The 20,681-nt window shown below is 43.1% G+C and overlaps 2 protein-coding genes across 2 annotated transcripts; both read right to left on the bottom strand.

Moving 5' to 3' along the window:
• Positions 1-2,726: 2,726 nt before the first annotated feature.
• prrx1b (paired related homeobox 1b) lies at positions 2,727-20,345 on the bottom strand. The gene is made up of 4 exons (XM_028011967.1): positions 19,665-20,345; positions 15,156-15,331; positions 10,646-10,827; positions 2,727-3,320 (listed from the first exon to the last, which is right to left on the bottom strand). The coding sequence occupies exons 1-4, from the start codon at positions 19,909-19,911 to the stop codon at positions 3,188-3,190; spliced, it is 738 nt and encodes a 245-aa protein (XP_027867768.1). The 5' UTR covers positions 19,912-20,345; the 3' UTR covers positions 2,727-3,187.
• Positions 3,929-9,912, bottom strand: LOC114141388 (uncharacterized). The gene is made up of 4 exons (XM_028011916.1): positions 6,358-9,912; positions 5,851-6,032; positions 5,427-5,811; positions 3,929-5,204 (listed from the first exon to the last, which is right to left on the bottom strand). The coding sequence occupies exons 1-4, from the start codon at positions 6,509-6,511 to the stop codon at positions 4,741-4,743; spliced, it is 1,185 nt and encodes a 394-aa protein (XP_027867717.1). The 5' UTR covers positions 6,512-9,912; the 3' UTR covers positions 3,929-4,740.
• Positions 20,346-20,681: the final 336 nt, after the last annotated feature.

The raw sequence follows: 20,681 nt of genomic DNA, 5'->3' as shown, positions 1-20,681 counted from the left end.
TGTTACTGAAATATGCTACTAATATTTTCCCCAGGATTTCCGCTTCCGGGTCTAAAACCAGCTGGTACTGAATTTTTTCCGCTGTTGGTTTGAGGAACTGACAAAGTTCCCAATTTTGTTCCCGGTCAGAGAAAAATAATCGTTTTTACCAACAGAAAAACCTGCAAAAAGGAAAAACGGAGTATTACGGAGATCCGCTGTCAGAAATTTCATAATCAGAGGAAAGCATTTATATTTTTTAATTTGAACTCCTGCAGAGATAATTGTGCATTTTATCAGCTGAGGAGCGGGAGGTTCTGGTTCCGGCTGGGCAGCCCGGTCCGTCCGCATGGTTCCGGGACATTTCTGAGCCAAACGCTCGGCCAAAACCTCCAAACGGTCCGCAGCAGCTCAGATTTCCTGGAGAAAAGTTTCACCTTGAAGGCCGCAGCCCGTGTTTGTGAAAATAGTGACTTAATCACACAAACAGCGCAACCTCTGAGTCAACTGCAGTTTGCGTGGAAACTCCACATCTTGGGACATTCTTCTGGTTGCTGCTCCAACCACACACTGTTAACAGCTGCGCAGTATTTCACCGCGCTCCAGAAACCGCTCATTAATGAAGCATTCGCGATCATGTGGCACTGACAGCGGGACAAAGATCACTGCAGGAACCGGAGAGGCAGCGCTCCGCTTCCCGCTCCCATGCATGCAGACGGCCGCCCCGCCCTCACTCGCACTGTCTCCTCTGTAATGAGCTCCAGATGTGGCGCCGCTGCCAGGGAGGGGGGCCGGGGGGGGGGGGGGGGGGGGGGTGCATGTCATGTGCTCAGGCGAGGAGAGACGCTGTCCGAGGGGACGCTGTCAGCCCTGATGGAGTGGCTGGCTGGGCCCCGGGGGCCAAACGGAGGGGGCGGGGGTCACAAACATCCCACATCTGGAATCACTTCAGGTCAGGCCGGGCTGGCCGTGAAAGGTGAGCCGGGGCGCCTGGCAGGGGGCAGAGGGGCAGGAGGGGGGTAACACTGGACATACCACAGTCAGGGATCAGTGGGCAGGAAAACAACCAGCAGCTGAAACTAACCCAGGAATATTCTGTCTAACGGCAGGAACAAACTTTAAGACGCTTCATTTGGAAACAGAAACTCTACAGAGAAAAGATCTAAAAGGAGGAACGTCGTTAAAAATAAGGAAATAAAATCAACAGATTTTACTTTGGGTTTAAGAAGCGCCTTCAGGTCCAGGTGTTTGTCAGACTCTGCAACTAAACACGACTCAACTGGTGCCGCCTAGTTTTCAGTGATAATTGTCATTATTTTATATGCATGTTGTTTATTTCTGTGGTTTCTGGGTTTGGTTTGGGTTTTTCTCTCTCTCTGCAGGTGTGGAAGCTGACTTGTTTCCTCTAAACGTCTTTCCTTTTCCCTCTCTTTGTCCTATTAGAAATAAAGGCACATTTATAATAAAGTTTCCCATAAATCATCAGGTTTGTCATCATGGCAAAACTGCAACGCTGCACTTGTGAAAGTAACTGAGTTGAGCTGGATCCAATTCCAGCTATGGATCCATTATTGTTATAAATCTGTTCAAAATGAACAAAGATGCTGCAAAAATGCCAATAAACATGTAAAATATTACAATTATTTCAACAGGACGATGTTTGAACCGTTATCATTTCTGTTGTTATGAAAGCAGCAGAAATAATAAATCAGGCTGTTTGCAAACAGGAAACATTTTTCTTTTTAAATCCAAATGTTTTTCTGATAATTCAGTTCAAAATGTCGAGAAAATTCAGATTTAAACTTTCAGCATAAAATTACTAAACTATAGCAGAAAAAACAAAAACAGCTTCAAATGTTTTTAATGAGATTTATGTTGAAAATTTAAAGTTGCATAACTTGATCAATTCAGCGTAGAAAAGAAACGTTTTAATTTCTTCAGAAAGGCTGAAAATAAGGAAATAAACATTCAGGAAGTTAAAATGTTTTATTTAAGAATGAATCTAAAACTCAAATACAAATTAGTTTCAGACATTTAATTTTTATTTCTAAAAAAATCTGTCTACTTTGAGTTTTCTCTGAATGTGTTTCTCATGTGACTAATAATAATTTAGCTTTAAGTTTTAACTGAAGTTTCTGAACAGAGCTCACCGCAGAGACGTTTTACTTTTCAAAGTTTCCCAGCCTGAGTTTGATCCAAAAGGCTCTAAAAGTTTTAAAATCTGGAATAAATCTCAAACCGAATCAGGTTTCAGCGTTTCAGGCGCTGAAAGTTTCTGAATTATAAATCTGTTTTTTCAAGGCACTTGTTCTGATATTCAGCCCGACTCGGAGGACATGTGTTGGTCCGTGCCGAGGGTCACCAGGGGTCGCGAAGAAGAAACGGCGAGCCGTGGAGCAAACGAGGCCCCGGGGCCCCTCTGCATTAAGGAGAGGACTTCCCTCCTCGTAAATATTCGGTTTTTAAAGATGGAAACTTCAGGCTTTTCTAATCTGGGAAAGAAAACACTCCGGACAGAAAGCATGAGCAGCTCGAGTTTTTCTGTTCTCTGGTGATAAATCTCTCCTTTATGGGCCGAGCATGAGCGCCGCGATCAGGTTTGCTTTCCAAATGGCCCCGGCTATAAACAGACTTTATTTCACACAGTGTCTGAAGTGTGATTTAAGTTAGACTGCACTGTAAAAAAACAACAACAAAAATCTGATTTCTGCTGCACAAACGTGACAAATCCTCCAGCTGGAACCTGCTTGGGTTGCTTGAAATGCTGTTTTTATTCATATACAAGGTTCTGTTACAAATAAAGTATATCATAGGAAATTATCTACTGGTTTGGCTTCAGAAATACATTAACTTTATACTGGACTATATAACATGTAGGTCAGAATGCACTGAAGCGGCTTTTCAGTGGTATAACATGGAGAAAAAACATGTTTTTAAAAAAATATTGAGTAAATGACAAAGTGTTTGGTTGGCTGCTCCCACTTTTGGTTTTTATCCGCAACGTTTAAAAAAGAAGAAAAAGGAAAACGGGGGATTCCAAACGGTCCGGGTCCGAGTCTCAGTCGAAGCCAGACGCTCGACGCTAAATCCGCTCAGGAAGTCCTTCAGAGTTCAGAGAACCTCAGGAGGAAGTAAAGTCACCTCAGGTTAGAAGCCCCGCCCTGGCCCCGGGGCGTCGCCGTTTCCTGTCCTGTCCGGCGGCGGCGGCTCAGTTGACCGTGGGAACCTGGTTCAAGCTGTACTCCTTGGCTTTGAGCCGCAGGTTGGCGATGCTGTTGGCCATGTTCATGCCCTGGGACGTGTTGGTGTTGGAGCAGGTGGGCGGGTAGGTCGCCATGGCGCTGCGGAGAGACGCAACCAAACGTTACTGTCGCCGACACGCGGCCCAAATCCAACATTCACAGACTGAAACCAGAAGAGCGGCTCAACGCCCAGTCTAACCAGTTAGCTCATGATCCGAGACGCTTTCTTCATCAAAAATCAAAAACTCCTTCAAGTTTCTTAGAATAAAAGATCAATACAAAAACCACAAACAGGATCAGTTTCAAAGCAGAACCATTAGGAGCTTTTATTGGGATGATGCAATAATCCAGGAATTTAGCTTCATACAGAAACAAAACAAACAAACAAAAAAGACACAAAATACAACGAATACAACATTTATAGAAAATGTAAATTATAACGTTGAAATTAAATTCATTGATCAGTTTTGGAGTCTTTCAAGGTCAGATTTAATTTGAATTGAACTTAGCTCTTTAGCATTAGCTTCTGCTAAATACTGTGTTTTAGCGCATTAGCATTAGCAGTACTAATGTTTATGATTAGCACTTCATGGTTAGCACAGCTAGCCTTTTAGCCATGGCTGCCCATCACTGAACAATCATAGATAAAATTCACTAACTTCAGATTCTGACTATTTTTGTTTGACATTTAGAAAGTTTTTTCCTCAGTTTTTATCTTCATCATCGTCTTCACCCTGACATTGTTCTCCATCTTGATTCTCCTTCACCGCCGTCAGACCTCAGCTCTGATTGGTTCTCAGTTTAACAATCATTTCACTTCTCGAAATTATAAAAACAATTTTCATGAAAAACACATTAAATCAATAATTATCTAATGGAGACAGAAACGATTCATATCAAATAAACTCTAAACTCTCCTAGTGACGGTTTGAAGTGTGGATTATTCTAACCGTGGGACAATCGCCATAGCAACCGTGGTTACTATGACGATTCCCGCCCTGCATTTCCTGAATTTTCCGGTTAGTCAAAGATCTGATTTCAAAACGTAAAACTGATTTTCTGGTATCTCAGCTCTTCAGAAGGACTGAAGTTACTGACTGGTTTAAAACTGGTTGGTGACGTTAGCAAGAAATTGTATTCATTTATAAATTCCCTGAGATATTTTTATTTTTTGTTTTTCTTTAAAATCTATTTTAGTGAAGAAAAAAAAAAGAAAATCATGGTCAGGTTTGTTCAGGTTGGATCTAGGCTTGTGTTTCTACAATGTTATTTATTTATTTTGTTTTTTTGATCTTTGAGATTAAAAGATGCAACAAAAAGATAAAATTAACAGGAAAAAAATTCATATAGTTACTTTCACTTTTAGACAGAGAAAAAAGCAAAAAAGTAGAAAAACTGCATTTAAGGTGATCTGGTCTCCAGCTAGCTGCTGCTCCATGGGACAGGGTGGGAGTTGCCATGGCAACCGTGGTTACTATGGCAACTCCCACTGCATTGTTAGAACCTCTCTCCTGCAGGTTCACTTCGTACAGCAGCAGGCTGGTTCCCTGACGGCGTCGCTCCGGTCCGCCGCAGGAGAATCCTGGGTTCGATGAAACCAACCGCTCGATGAAACCAACCGCTCGATGAAACCGTTCGATGAAACCTCTCGATGAAACCTCTCGATGAAACCTCTCGATGAAACCGTTCGATGAAACCTCTCGATGAAACCGTTCGATGAAACCGCTCGATGAAACCGTTCGATGAAACCGTTCGATGAAACCTCTCGATGAAACCGCTCGATGAAACCGCTCGATGAAACCTCTCGATGAAACCGTTCGATGAAACCTCTCGATGAAACCTCTCGATGAAACCTCTCGATGAAACCTCTCGATGAAACCGTTCGATGAAACCTCTCGATGAAACCGTTCGATGAAACCGCTCGATGAAACCGTTCGATGAAACCGTTCGATGAAACCGCTCGATGAAACCGCTCGATGAAACCTCTCGATGAAACCTCTCGATGAAACCTCTCGATGAAACCTCTCGATGAAACCGTTCGATGAAACCTCTCGATGAAACCGTTCGATGAAACCGCTCGATGAAACCGTTCGATGAAACCGTTCGATGAAACCGCTCGATGAAACCGTTCGATGAAACCTCTCGATGAAACCTCTCGAAACCGTTCGATGAAACCAACCGCTCGATAAAACCTCTCGATGAAACCGCTCGATGAAACCGCTCGATGAAACCTCTCGATGAAACCTCTCGATGAAACCGCTCGATGAAACCGCTCGATGAAACCGTTCGATGAAACCGCTCGATGAAACCGTTCGATGAAACCTCTCGATGAAACCGTTCGATGAAACCGCTCGATGAAACCGCTCGATGAAACCTCTCGATGAAACCTCTCGATGAAACCGCTCGATGAAACCGCTCGATGAAACCGTTCGATGAAACCAACCGCTCGATGAAACCGCTCGATGAAACCATTCGATGAAACCAACCGCTCCATGAAACCGCTCGATGAAACCATTCGATGAAACCGTTCGATAAAACCTCTCGATGAAACCGTTCGATGAAACCGCTCGATGAAACCGCTCGATGAAACCTCTCGATGAAACCTCTCGATGAAACCTCTCGATGAAACCGCTCGATGAAACCGTTCGATGAAACCGTTCGATGAAACCGCTCGATGAAACCTCTCGATGAAACCGTTCGATGAAACCGCTCGATGAAACCGTTCGATGAAACCGTTCGATGAAACCTCTCGATGAAACCGTTCGATGAAACCGCTCGATGAAACCGTTCGATGAAACCGCTCGATGAAACCTCTCGATGAAACCTCTCGATGAAACCTCTCGATGAAACCGTTCGATGAAACCTCTCGATGAAACCGTTCGATGAAACCGCTCGATGAAACCGTTCGATGAAACCGTTCGATGAAACCGCTCGATGAAACCGCTCGATGAAACCTCTCGATGAAACCTCTCGATGAAACCTCTCGATGAAACCGTTCGATGAAACCTCTCGATGAAACCGTTCGATGAAACCGCTCGATGAAACCGTTCGATGAAACCGTTCGATGAAACCGCTCGATGAAACCGTTCGATGAAACCTCTCGATGAAACCTCTCGATGAAACCGTTCGATGAAACCAACCGCTCGATGAAACCGCTCGATGAAACCGCTCGATGAAACCGCTCGATGAAACCTCTCGATGAAACCTCTCGATGAAACCGCTCGATGAAACCGCTCGATGAAACCGTTCGATGAAACCAACCGCTCGATGAAACCGCTCGATGAAACCATTCGATGAAACCAACCGCTCGATGAAACCGCTCGATGAAACCATTCGATGAAACCGTTCGATAAAACCTCTCGATGAAACCGTTCGATGAAACCGCTCGATGAAACCGCTCGATGAAACCTCTCGATGAAACCTCTCGATGAAACCTCTCGATGAAACCGCTCGATGAAACCGCTCGATGAAACCGTTCGATGAAACCGTTCGATGAAACCAACCGCTCGATGAAACCGCTCGATGAAACCGCTCGATGAAACCGTTCGATGAAACCGTTCGATGAAACCTCTCGATGAAACCTCTCGATGAAACCTCTCGATGAAACCGTTCGATGAAACCGTTCGATGAAACCGCTCGATGAAACCGCTCGATGAAACTGCTCACAGCCGGAGCCTCAACATGTCAGGCTGCTTCATAACAGGTTACTGTAAATCACCAGCAGCGAAACCAGAGCAGCAAAAGAGCTGTGAGGCGGCAGAGCGGGGTCACGGGGTCGCCGCTGGATTTAACACGCTTTGTTTTCACATTATCACCTCGTCAGGCCCGATCGCCCCGACACGCGCAGAGAGAGAGAGATGTTTACATTGAACGCAATTATTCTGGAGCGGGAAGGAACCGGTCCCGGTTCTGGTCCTGATTTATGATCCACAAACAACAGAGAGAAACTGGATCTGACGATCCAGCAGAGTGAAGACGAGCCGTTTGTCTGTGTGGAGATGAAGCTGGCGGCGGCGGCGGCGGCGAGGCGTCCTTCGGCTCAGGAAGCAGAGAAAATTAAATAAATATGTGACGTAAAAGTCAAGCAGTGAAACGTTTCTCCATGTTTTCTACAGAAATCCTCACACAAGCAGCTGCAGGACGTCCAACTCATAGAAAACTAGTCCTGCTCAGTGGAAGGATACGCAGAGAAACACTGATGTTTTCTGGATAACAAAATAGACCCTACACATTAATACAGATTTTTCTTAAAAATCTAAAACCAAATGAATCTCAAATAAATCTTATTTTTATCATTCTTACTCTGTTTCTGTTTAGGATCTATTTTCTCAGTCGTTTTGACGAACGTATTCTTCCACTGATCAGAAGATTTCATTTCAGACTCTGGGAATTATTCCTGTAAATATTTAAAATCTGTAGTTTTCCAGGTTTTTTCCGAGGTTTTCCTTTGAGCTGATGGTTTAATCCAGAACCGAGGGCGTTCTCCGGTTCCAGAAGACAGAGCAGGAATAAAGAAATAAGTCTTGTTAAAGTAGTGCGACCTGTAAATATGAGTAAATCTGTAGAAGGAGCAGCTGCTGAGGAACCTGATTGGTGGAAGGATACGTTGGTGGAAAAAAGATTTCATTGAATTTTATTTATCAATTAAATCCTGAATTTTTCCAAAATGTTTCAGTCGCCTGAGATGTTGAGGATTTTTACTCCTCTTCACTTTCACAACCGGACCAGAACCGGACCAGAAACAGATCAGAACCAGAACCGGACCAGAACCGGACCAGAATCGGATCAGAACCGGATCAGAACTGGCTCTATCTGCAGGGCTTGGAGAGGAAACATTTAACAGCAGAATGATGTTGAAGCCTCTCAGTCGGTGAACATTCACTGAATATTTATCCTAATATTCTACATTTCTTCTCGCTATTTACAGAAATATTCTCCTACTCTGGCCGTAATGTTGTAACATCTGGACTGAATTTCAGCTAGAAACTGTTAGACGACATGCAGGTGACTCTTTTTTCTGTTAATCTTTATTAACTTTGTTAAAAAATGAACCAATGAATAAAGTTTACAATCTGTTTCAGATGAAGTTAAAGCGTTTGGTTCTTCAGTAGCGCTGAGTCTCTTCCTGCACATTAAAGAGTCACGATGTTAACGGCAGAAACAGGTTTTATAGAAATAGTTTCTGTGAGCTGCAGCTGGTTGAGGCGGATCAGAGGAGATGAAGACGCTGAGGAGGAATGAGGAGCAAGTTCAGGCGGCGGGAGGAAATGAAACCATAACAGAGCCAGACGCCGCCGCGCCGCTTCTGAAGCATCAGCTCAGCCTCTTCAGCCCAGAGATGTTCTACAGAACCAGCACCAAGATGTTCTACAGAACATTTACTGAACTTCTTCATGCCTCATATTTCTCTGACTCCTGCAGCGACGCTTGATAAGAAAACACACAAAACTTTTCCAATTCCTTTACACACAATGTGACGTTTAAGACTCATCAGACCAAAACTGGTTTCTAACTTTACTTTCACTCTCAGACCTGAGCAAAGAAAATGTTTTATTGTTGCAACGTTTATAAAATTACTGGAACAAACTAAAGTTTTTATTTTGTTTTATCAAATCTTTCTCTGTTCCTGGAAATGTTGCATTTAGTTAGCCAGATTAACTTAGCCGCTAAGCTAGTAACAATAACATGGTACTAGCCAAAGCATTGATGAGGCTGTAAGGCTAATTGTTAGCTAATGTATTTACTCTAAAAGATTGAACTTGGAGATCACATCAAACTGGATTTAATCAGATTTTACTTGAAGATTGAAAATAGTAGATTTTTCCTCACTTTAAACTCTGTGTCCAGGCTAACAAGCTAACAGGCTAACAGGCTAACTGTCTGCAGCCATTTTATTGAGCTAACAGCAACATGTGGTGCTGTTCAAAGGAAAAGCACTTCTTACATTTTTTGCTAACAAACACACTGTGAACTCAAAACTGGATCATGAAATCTTTAACGTTTCTCCACAGACCTCCAGAACAAAAAAAGGTTTTATCCCCACATACCTAGAAAATATTTTTAAAAATTATTAAAACTAACTGAAGTTTTCATTTTGCTTCATCAAATATTTCTCAGTTGCTGGAAACAAAATTTATTATGAAGAAAATAGAGATCAATTTAGCCGTTAAGCTAATTAGCAATAATATGCTAGTAGCCAAACATGGATGATATTCTAATGCTAACAGTTAGCTCATATATTTATTGATCCATCAAATCCAATCAGATTTAAACAGATTTCCTTTGAGGATTAAAAATATTTTTTCTGTTTTTTATGCACAGTAACCAGGCTAACTGTCTTTAGCCGCCTTAGCATGCTAACAGCAGCACACAGTGGTGTTCAAATAAAACCACAGCGTCTGCAATCACTATTTTTTCCACAACTCTTTATATTCTGAATAAAGCATGAAGAAAAATGATGCTATGTTCCTAATTTACAGAAAATGAGGACAGGAAAGTTTTGTCTGTTCAGAAAATGTGCAGCGTCAGCAGTTTCTACCAAAACAGCGGCTGCCGAAGCTGCTGATGTGGGACGGACATTAATTTACACACGGGGCGTGCCATGGTGGCGTAGCGGTTAGCCCGACCCGTATTTGGAGGCCTTCAGTCCTCGACGCGGCCGTCGCGGGTTCGACTCCCGGACCCGACGACATTTGCCGCATGTCTTCCCCCCTCTCCTTCCCTGTTTCCTGTCAGCCTGCTGTCATTTAAGGGACACTAGAGCCACAAAACACCCTGGAGGGGTAAAAAAAAAAAATTTACACACAACCGCATTCATGAGCATTTATGCTTTCAAACTCAGCATCAACACATGATTTAGTGATAAAAACCATGAAGTGAAGCAGCTTGTTGCTGCAGCTGATGACTTTTGGATTCATGCAGCAGCCATGTTGAATTCTGAAGTTCAAACCTTCAGAACTAATAAAGGCGTCGTCATTTTCTCATTGCTGAATCCTGGTTGTACTGGCATTACCTTTGGTTGATCACTGGTCAGACTGGGAGCTTTCTGTGTGTCCCAGTTAAACTCCAGAGTTAGCTTGAGACAAGCTGCCGGCTAACAGAATATATCTGGATCCCTGTTGAGATCGTCCGGTTCTGTCTGATGAGGTAAGTCGGATATAAAAGAGGTTTCTCAACAGTAAAGACCTCAAAATCCAACAAGAGCGTAAAAATCGTTCAATTAGCATCCCTGTCAGTTTGCATTTTATTAAATCTCTCCAACTGTTTGGATGCTTAAAGTCCAATAAACAAACCATGTTAGGGTTTACGACAACTAGCTGCAAAGATAAAGCCTCTGATTTAGTTTTTAACTGCAGCGTACTGAAGGTCAGCACCAGGGAAGTATCCCAGCTTTGGGTTGGCTCGTGTTGAAGAAGCAGACTGACCTGTAGGGGGCAGCGCTGCCCCAGGACAGGTAGTCGTTGGGGCGCGGCGCGGGGCGTGGCACGATGGGCTGCTCCACCGCCGTGACTTCTCCTGAGTAAGACTTGAGCAGAGAGGCGTTTTTGCTGGCCAGCATGGCTCGCTCATTCCTGCGAAACTTGGCTCTCCTGTTCTGGAACCAGACCTGCAACGACACAAAGACACGAGGAGTGAGAACAACCGCGCCTGGCAAGCCGACCATGAGCAAAACGGCTGGTTGGACCGCCCCAAAAACTCAGCAGCCATGACATAAAACTGGGATCAGTGCTCAAAAACATCCTCACAATATTTCTATGTTCTGCTTTCATCTTGTAGGCAAATAAATTGAAAAATAACTCAAACTTTTCGTGACTTGACACTTTCAAAAAATGCTGTTTTCTCATCATTGTTCCGAAAACTTTCAGTGAAGAAGATAAAGTTCTAGAAACTCGGTTACTTTCTGTAAATCCCAAACTAAGGACTTTCCTCTTTCAGCAGCTTATCTTTACAATCAGAAGATCAACTTCAGGGAAGTTTCAGGAGTCAAGTTGGACATTTTGACATAAACTTTAGTTTCATTTTATCTTTGAATCCTATAAAATCTGGGAGGGCAGGAAATGTGCACCACCGTCACCCCTTAAAAAGTAGCTAAAACGTTAGCATCACTCACCCTAAAGCACCAATCATAAAGCTCCGCTAACGCTAAAGCGCTACAGCAACACAGTATTTAGAGGAAACAGAACTTTTCGTTACTCACTTCAAAATAAGAGCATAAATATATAAACTTTCAACCACGTGAAGGATTCTTAAAAGTTAATAACCAAAACTTCAACTCAGATGTTGAACTTTATTCAGCTGAAGGTTCACAGAGCGTCCAACTAAATCAGGATTTATCTGGACAAATTCATTTAGGGGAAGCTAAGTGTGCTAAACACTTTCAGAGTTAGCAAACTGCTAAGAACTAAATGAAACATTATCTCTCTCTTAGCAGATTAATGGAAGAGTTTCCACCCTGCGGGTGTAGATGATGGATGGAGGCTCTCAGGAGCTGCTAGCTCGACTCGTCCATGAAATTCTCCCAGATTCTCTGGACTAGCATGAAATGCTGCAGCTAACATCCTGAGGTCTTCCCACCGGGTTACAGCGCTGGCTATCTTTTACTTTCTGCAGTAGTTTCAGGCTGAGCCAGTCGTTTTCTGGCTCCAATGGGAGAAAACGGCTCAGAAACGAGCAGAAAGAAGAAAGGAGCAGCAGGCCAAGCGGCCCAGACGGAGTCCCAGCGCCCGGTCGGATCCTGGCCCGAACACAACAGCCTTTTCATATCTGGTTCCCGGGTTTTTGCTCATTATCTGCAGTTAGATTCAGCCGCAGAGACCAGAGCCATGTAGAAGTTTAAATCATGACATGTGAGGAGGTTTCTTCATCAGCCCGGCTGCCTCCGTCCTCGGCGTACGGCGATGACTCAAAGCGCGGAGTGGGGGCGCCGGGATGTTGTTTCTTGCTGTGAAATCAAATCCATTATTAGAAGCTGCCGGCGCTCACAGGGCCTCGCTGACGCACAGCCTCTGGAATGAGTCTCTTTTATCAAAGGATTTCTGCACATTAATCACAGATGTGCAGCTCCGCTCGCGCCAACATCACCATTTCCTCCGTTTCCCCGCAGAAGAAAAACTTTCAGTGAGCTGTGCAAGAGGAGGTAGAGTTTATCTGCAGCTTCAGACCAACAGGAGGCCTGGCTGGTTGTTTTCCTGCTTTATTGGATGCAACCTTAATGCGTTTAGAACAACAGTTGCAGGAACGTTTTCTGCAGAGCTGTTTTCCCAACATGTGTTCGTCGCCTATAAAATCTGTTTTGCTCTTCGCACGATTGCTGCAGCTGCAGCCGAATGAGTCACAAAACCCTCCTGACATTTGGAGCTTAAAAGTCAAAATAATTCACAAAATAAGCCTGGAAGGTTCTGGAAACCACCAGGAACGTTAAGGGGCTTGTTTTATTTTTCAGAGGAGGAAACGTGTTGATATGAAAACATCTGACACTAAAACCAGAGAGAGCAACCAGATTTCTACAGTAAACGTCACTAAACGCCTGCAAAAAAGGAGAAAAATATTCTGCTCTTGTTTACTTTGTCACTAATATTTAAGCAAAAAGTGATAAATATGTGATCAGCAGGTGATCAGAAATGTGAGGAATTGGTTCTGTTGGGTTCCTGATCACTCTCAGTTTCAAATCAAATATTCTCCAGTCACATCGATTCAAACCGATTCAGCGATTACGATGTTCACCGTCAGCGCAGTGCGGCTCGATAATGGGCGATTTTCAGCTTCATTCCACCAACGTATCCCTCCACCAATCAGGTGCAGGTCGCCGTTTCTGTTTTTAGTTAAATTCCAGATAAAACTGTCAGATTTTCACACAGATTTAGTTTCACCTTTCCTGTTGTTTCTCTGAAATAAAGGCTCTGAAAAAAACATTTAAAATCAAATTGAGACAGAGGAGAAGATCCGGTCTGAGCAGTGGAAGGATACGATGAGAGTCAGCATGGAAATAAGCCCATAACGATGACATCATTCAGTTTAAAACGATTAAAATATCAACCGGTTGTGAAAGTGAAGAGGAGTAAAAATCCTCAACATCTCAGGCGACTGAAACATTTTGGAAAAATTCAGGATTTAATTGATAAATAAAATTCAATGAAATCTTTTTTCCACCAACGTATCCTTCCACCAATCAGGTTCCTCAGCAGCTGCTCCTTCTACAGATTTACTCATATTTACAGGTCGCACTACTTTAACAAGACTTATTTCTTTATTCCTGCTCTGTCTTCTGGAACCGGAGAACGCCCTCGGTTCTGGATTAAACCATCAGCTCAAAGGAAAACCTCGGAAAAAACCTGGAAAACTACAGATTTTAAATATTTACAGGAATAATTCCCAGAGTCTGAAATGAAATCTTCTGATCAGTGGAAGAATACGTTCGTCAAAACGACTGAGAAAATAGATCCTAAACAGAAACAGAGTAAGAATGATAAAAATAAGATTTATTTGAGATTCATTTGGTTTTAGATTTTTAAGAAAAATCTGTATTAATGTGTAGGGTCTATTTTGTTATCCAGAAAACATCAGTGTTTCTCTGCGTATCCTTCCACTGAGCAGGACTAGTTTTCTATGAGTTGGACGTCCTGCAGCTGCTTGTGTGAGGATTTCTGTAGAAAACATGGAGAAACGTTTCACTGCTTGACTTTTACGTCACATATTTATTTAATTTTCTCTGCTTCCTGAGCCGAAGGACGCCTCGCCGCCGCCGCCAGCTTCATCTCCACACAGACAAACAAACTCCAGCAGGAGCAGAAATAGGAGAAGTTTTCTGATTTCCAACAAGTTCAACTGAACTCAAAACAAAACGCGGAGCAACGAAAGGAAACATTTAAAGTGATACCAAAAATGGAGCCAGAATAAGAGACAAATACAAAAACAAAGCCGTGTTAAAATCTTTAATAATTTTACTCAGACTGATCTGTTTTTAGACAAAAGAAACTACATTTTGTTATGTATCTTTCCAACAGTTGCCTAAGAAAATAGTGCCTCAGCAACTGCATTATTCCAGATTTCCAGTCCAACTGATCGGTGGAAGAATACGCCGCAAAGCCACCATCAACAGTGTAGAAATCCAGGCGTTATTTGGCTGACAAAGTAGTGCCAAATTAAATTAATGTCTGATGGAAAAATCCTCAGTTAATTAATTACAGAGGTCTGAAAATCTTAACGCAATTAATATCTTTTAATACAAACAAAGGTTCCGACTGGAACCGTTTCCGGTACGCCCGTAAATCGGACGCACAGCTACATCCGCTAACAGCGGCCATGATGAAGTTTCTTTTCTGCTTCTAAACGATCTGATTGGACAAAACAAATATCTGTTGTATTCACGTTGTGCTGAAAGGAGTTAGCCTAACAGTGAAACTATGCTAAATTAAAATAGCATCAATGCTAACATGTAGCAGCTAACGCTAACGTCAGGAAACCTGATGGCTGAAGAACAGATTCAGAATGAATAAATATCTTTGTTGTTGAGCTCATATGCCTGTTTTCCTCATAATTCTGCAGGAAATTGGCTTTTTAATTGAAATAGTTGGTAAAGTTGTGGATTAATTGTGATTAATTAATTGCAGAAGCTGCAGTTAAACATTAATGGAGTCAGGATGAGATATGGCCAGAGCCGCGGGGGAAATTACACATCATTACACACACACACACACACACACACACACACACACACACACACACCGCCAGATCCATGCAGAAGATAGAAACCTGGTGTGGCGGCAGGCCGCGTCTCTAATGAACCACAAACCTCTTATCGTTTCCCTGATGACAAATCTAAACATGTTAATCACTTTCAGCCACTGAGCCGCGTTATTAGCTAAATATATTTATCTGGGCGGTTTGGGGGGGTTAAAGCGAACCAGACCGGTGATTTCAGAATAAAAGCCTCACCTGGACGCGGGCCTCGGTGAGGTTGACCCGGCGGGCCAGGTCCTCCCTGACGAAGGCGTCCGGGTAGTGCGTCCGCTCGAAGACCCGCTCCAGCGCCTGCAGCTGGCTGCTGTTGAAGGTGGTCCGGTTCCGGCGCTGCTTCCGCTTCTTCTTCTCCTCCGTGTTCATCTGCTCGTCTGCAGGAGGAGGAGGAGGAGGAGGAAGAGACGGTTACCATGGAGATCATCAAGCGTCTCGGATCAGGTTGAGCCGCAACCTGTCCTGCTGTATCTGAAGAATGATTCGGTTCGGATTCCTCCAAACGTCTCACCCAAAATGTTTCGGATCAACTTGAAGCAAAAACGAAAAGAATTTAAAATCATTTTAAATCTGTTTCATCTTTTCTCCTTCAGCAGAATCACAAAGAACCGAAATAAACGGAACTGAACGTTCAGCGATGATCCTGCAGATGACGTCACAATGTTGGAGTTTTTATGACAAATTGTGTTGTACAAATAAACTGTATTCATTGATAATGTTTAAAATATGGCAGTAATTCCTGCTTTGTTTCACTGAACGTGACGTGTTTGTTGGTTTATGAACAATAAAAAAAATCTCCTGTTTATGTTTTTCTTTTATTTTAAAACCTAAAAGTTATTTTTCCTGCAGATGATTATCAAATATTCTAAGTTGTATTTTATCTAAAGGTTGTGAAACATTAAACCGGGTTTTATTCAGCGGAACCGAGAAGAGAACCGGCTCTTTAGATGGTAAAAAAAAGAATCCATAAATGTTTATTTAAAGCAACAGAACCAGATTTAATCTGATCCAGAGGATCCTGCTCTGCTGTTATAGCGGACTCATTATTTCTATAAGACAAATAAAACTCGCCTTAATTCGCTGTTAAATGAAACAACCTCCAGAACCGAACCGAATCTCCTTGTGAACGTTCCTGCAGAGGAACCGGAGCCTGCGGCTCCACAACAAAACCACAGAACAAGACTTTCACCAGAGACGCGGCGTAAAGAGTCTTAATTACAAACAGGCAGGAACCCGGAACAAGGAACCCGTCCAGCTGCGGCCCAGAACCGCTTCACCGAACCGAACCGGAACCGAATCTGTTCATCGGGTCCAAACGCAGCTGGACTGACCGGATCTCAACAGGAAGAGCCTCCAGAACTTCCGCTGATTCTCCATCAGCTTCTTACAATATCCTGTAAAATATTTATTTGTAAAAGTTTATAAACTCATAAAATAAATACATTTAAAATTTATTACGTTTTTGTATCCAAGAGCTGCAGCCGGGAATTTTTAAATTATTATAAACTTCATGTAGCGAGAAATTATTAAAATTTATTTAAAGTATTTTGTTAGAAATAAAAACCTGATTTAACTAAATTAGGAATTTAGAAAAATATTTTAATTCGGAAAATTCTTTTTTCATTTTGTCATTTTTTTCCAACAATTTTATTTGGTTTATTTGGCTGATTATTCAGAAACATTTCAGGTTTGGTTTTGTTCATAAAAATAAACTTAAAAAACTTTGATGTTAAATCATTTTGGGTTTTTACCACAAATTTAGTGTAAAATAAATTATACTAATTAGGATATAAGTGAAAACTTTGATTATATCAAAGCAGTTTTAGAGAAAAGAGACTGATGAGTTCAGAGGGAACACACACACACACACACACACACACACACACACACACACACACACACACACTCTGTCATCGGCTGCCTGTTTGTTTCCCAGCAGGTCGTCGGCGAGTCGAGCTCAGAGTTGGTTTGTTGTTTTCAGGTTTCCTCTCATTTGAATCAGAATAAAGTTTTAACTTTTAGCAGGATAAAGTTTCATATGACGGATTTTCCTCAGGAACCTGAACCTCTCTTCAGACTCCTGTTTAGATCCGAACCGCTTTACGGATCAGAACCAAAACATTTTCTCCAAACATTGTTTCAAAATTAAACTCAAATATTTTTTTTGTTTTTTCTTTTTAAAATTTGCTGTGGTTTTTGTCTGTCAGGTGATTAATTTCTCGCTGACCTTTGACCTTTAATAGAAAGCTGCATATTGATTATTATAGATGTAAGGGAACATTCTCGGTCCTGATTTAGTGGCTGCTGTTCTGGTTCTGATCTGGTCCAATCGGCTCCAGATGAAACTGAACTGGTTTGTTTTCCTTCAGCTAATCACACTTTGACCTCTGGGGTTTATCTGGTGACCCCTGGCCGGGGGCCCGGGGCCCCTGCGCTGAAAACCAACAGATTAGAGAAATGAAAACATCATTTCCTTCAGGCAGCCGGGTTCTGCAGAACTTCTGGATCAGAACATTTTCCTGTGAAGGAAAACCAGCAGCAGGTTTCATCTGAACCAAAATCACCTGATTTACAACAAAACTGGAGTTAAAATAAAAAAGTTAAGAATTTTCAGGTTCTATAAAAATATGAATATTATTTTGGGTAAAATTATGTCTAAAAATAACTAAGATCTGAATTAAAAGGAAATAATCAGTTTTATATAATTCTGATTCTGTTTTGCAGATTTTTAAAATAATTCAACAGGAAATTAATTTGACTGTTTTTCTGGGTTCAGAAACTAAAAACAGATTTTATTTTCCTTTGGCTCAATTTAACAGTTTTACACAAAATATCGACATTTAAAATCATCAGAAACTCGAACTAATGTAACAAACACAATTTAAAATCATTATTTATTAAATCTAAAACTGTTTCAGTTCAGAAAAAGGAGGAAATTTATTTTTACTTCTATTATTTTTTCTCATTTTGGGGTAAAAAGTTTTACTTATAATTCTCAGTTTTTATTCTTGTTGTTTTTTTCTACAAAACGCAAATAAAGCTAAAAATAAACGTCCTGCCTCTGATTTCCGCAGTTTACAGCTGAAACTCAGCGGAGGTTTGATGTGCGGCAAAGTGACGCTGCAGCGGCAGAATGAGCGGCAGAATGAGCGGCAGAATGAGCGGCAGAATGAGCGGCAGAATGAGCGGCAGAATGAGCGGCTGAATGAGCGGCAGAATGAGCGGCAGAATGAGCGGCAGAATGAGCGGCAGAATGAGCGGCTGAATGAGCGGCTGAATGAGCGGCTGTCCAATCTGCCACATGGAGGTTTATGAGCTTTTAGTCTCTTTTACAAAAAGATTATAGCAATAAATAACAAATAAGTAATAATATGTGTTTGAATGAATTAAAATGTGTTAATTTGATATTTTTTGATGCGCATTTTTCTTTTGGTTTGGCGTTAAAATGTGCGCGAGAATGAAAAAGAGAATAAATCAATTACAAATATAATTTAAAAGATATTTAAAATATTCTTGTCGTTGTTTGAATTTTGGCTGCAAACGTTTGAAAATGGGATTAAAATCTGACCGAACGGATTTCAGATTAAAACCGAAACGTTTGCGTCGTTTTCCTGATGACGCAGCTGCTGAGCGGCACTTTGGTTAAAAACCTGCAGCTTTAATCAAAGCCATCCTCATCCTCATCTTCATCTTCATGAGATGCATGGCGTCATTAAAACTGACGGTGAAAGTTTCTCCTGTCATCAATCCAGAACCAGAACCAGAACCAGAACCAGAAGTTATATGACAGGTTTAAATTATTTAAACGGCCTAAAAACCTCCATCTGTTGCATTTATAAGTAAAAATATCTGAAAAAACATAATTTATCCCGCAACAATAAATAATTTTCTAATTTTGCTGATGATGAAAATCCTCAGATTTTTTTTCTTTCAGAAATGAAGAGCGGCTCTGATTGGCTGATCTGTGGTGGGACACGCGCGCTAATTATGACAGATGATTGGCTCGGATCATGTGAGAGTGTTTGACAGGCTGAAAATAAGCGTGAATTAACGACGTGACCCGCGCACTTCCTGCCGCAGCTCTGCGCTTTTTCCCCCTTTAGAGAAATAACAAAAACAGCCATTAAAACCCAAAGCGGTTCATCAACTGGCGCAAACGGAGAGGAGGAGAAGCACTTTATTTACTCTTTCTGCGGCGCAGAGGAGGCCGAGCGGCGCGACGCGGCGCGGCGCGGCGGTTTGCGCCTTTCATGAGGAAGTTCTGGCGCTTTAATGCGCTTTTTACGCACAGAAGGATGGAACATTTAACTAGTTCCTCCCTCTGAAGTAAATAAACACCTGATCAGAGTTTTAACGGGAACTGAGGGAAAACTCCGCAGCTCTGCGCCAATCAGGCGGCGTTCCGTCATCATGTGACTCATATTTTCTGAGTTATTATGTTGTTTTTTGTCTGCAGAGGAAACCTGCAGCGTAAATGCGGCCTGGTTGAGGTCAGCGGCGCAGATTTATGGCCCGGAGCCTCCCGCCCTCTCCGGGTCCACCAGCGCGCCGCGCGGACTTCAAAGCGCGGCTGAGGAGTAATGGCGGCGCTGCGGGGAGCCCGTCAGGATGATGCATGGCCAGGGCGCGCGCGCGGCTCCGCGGGCACGTGATGAAAACAGATGAGTTTAGTTTGCGGCTGACAGTCGGACTCCATCTGCGCACACTTACTCTCCTGCTGGGTGGTGTCGCTGCCGCTGGTCAGCCCCGGGGACTCCAGCATGCTGCGCCCGGCCTCCCCGACGCCCTCGTCGGCCTGGGTTCCCACCATCTCCCCGGCCTCCTCCAGGTCCAGCAGGTGGCTCACCGAGAAGTTCTTCTTGGCCTGCAGGTTGTCCAGGTTCGCCGTGATGGGACTCTCCAGACGGTTCGAAATGGCGGCCTGCCGGTCCATTACGTGCGCATAGCTGGAAGTCATGGCGCAAACGCAGGAGAAGCGGAAAAGGCGCAGCGCTGAGGAGGATCACAGCGAGCAGATCCCCGGAAAGCAGCCGCACTCAGACTGGGCTCCGCGAAGCTGTTCACATCCAGAGGAGCCGCGGAGAGCCCGAACCGAGTCCCGAACCGAGTCCCGATCAAACCCAGAGCGACCAATCCATCCGGCGGCGCGGCGCGGCGCGGCGGAGGAGAGGAGAGGAGAGGCGGGAAGCTGGAGGAGGAGAGGAATCACAAGTTCTGCCCCGAGTCGGACCGAGTCACATCTGAGCAGGAAGAGCTGCTGCTGCTGCGGGTGAAGACGAGCAGATGCGCAAAACTCCGAGTGCGCAAAACTGGCCGAGCTGCAGCCAAGAGGCGCGAGGAGGCAGGACTCTCTCTCTCTCTCTCTCTCTCTCTCTCTCTCTCTCTCTCTCTCTCTCTCTCTCTCTCTCTCTCTCTCTCTCTCTCTCTCTCTCTCTCTCTCTCTCTCTCCTCTCCCGCCCTGTTTTTAAATCTGTTATTTCTGACAGATTTTTCTGTCACTCAGCTGAAACATAAATCACTGAAACAAAAACTAAACCAACAGCCATCACAGTTTTATGCACTTTTTTTTTGCAGCCATTTTGTTTTCATTTAAGGTCCAGAAACTTCGGACCTTCGGAACAAGAAAATCCAACCAAGCAGGTTCAGTTCGGTCAAAACTAATAAATCAGGGCGTGCCGTGGTGGCGTAACGTATTTGGAGGCCGCGACCGTCGCGGGTTCGACTCCC

The sequence above is a fragment of the Xiphophorus couchianus genome, unplaced genomic scaffold (genome assembly GCF_001444195.1).
Source record: "Xiphophorus couchianus unplaced genomic scaffold, X_couchianus-1.0 Scaffold1000102, whole genome shotgun sequence".
NCBI lineage: Eukaryota > Metazoa > Chordata > Actinopteri > Cyprinodontiformes > Poeciliidae > Xiphophorus > Xiphophorus couchianus.
Note: the sequence above shows the minus strand (reverse complement) of the source record. Positions and strands in the feature narration are given on the sequence as shown.

Bases quoted from the DNA above. Each gene is read 5' to 3' on its own strand.
- LOC114141388 (XM_028011916.1), bottom strand. From the start codon at position 6,511: ATGGTTTCATCGAGCGGTTTCATCGAGCGGTTGGTTTCATCGAACGGT. The intron at 6,033-6,357 runs GTTTCATCGAAC...TTTCATCGAGAG, and splicing joins GCGGTTTCATCGAGCGGTTG to GTTTCATCGAGCGGTTTCAT. The intron at 5,812-5,850 runs GTTTCATCGAGA...TTTCATCGAGAG, and splicing joins TCGAACGGTTTCATCGAGCG to GTTTCATCGAGCGGTTTCAT.
- prrx1b (XM_028011967.1), bottom strand. From the start codon at position 19,911: ATGACTTCCAGCTATGCGCACGTAATGGACCGGCAGGCCGCCATTTCG. The intron at 15,332-19,664 runs GTAAGTGTGCGC...CTCCTCCTGCAG, and splicing joins CGACACCACCCAGCAGGAGA to ACGAGCAGATGAACACGGAG. The intron at 10,828-15,155 runs GTGAGGCTTTTA...GTGTCGTTGCAG, and splicing joins TCACCGAGGCCCGCGTCCAG to GTCTGGTTCCAGAACAGGAG.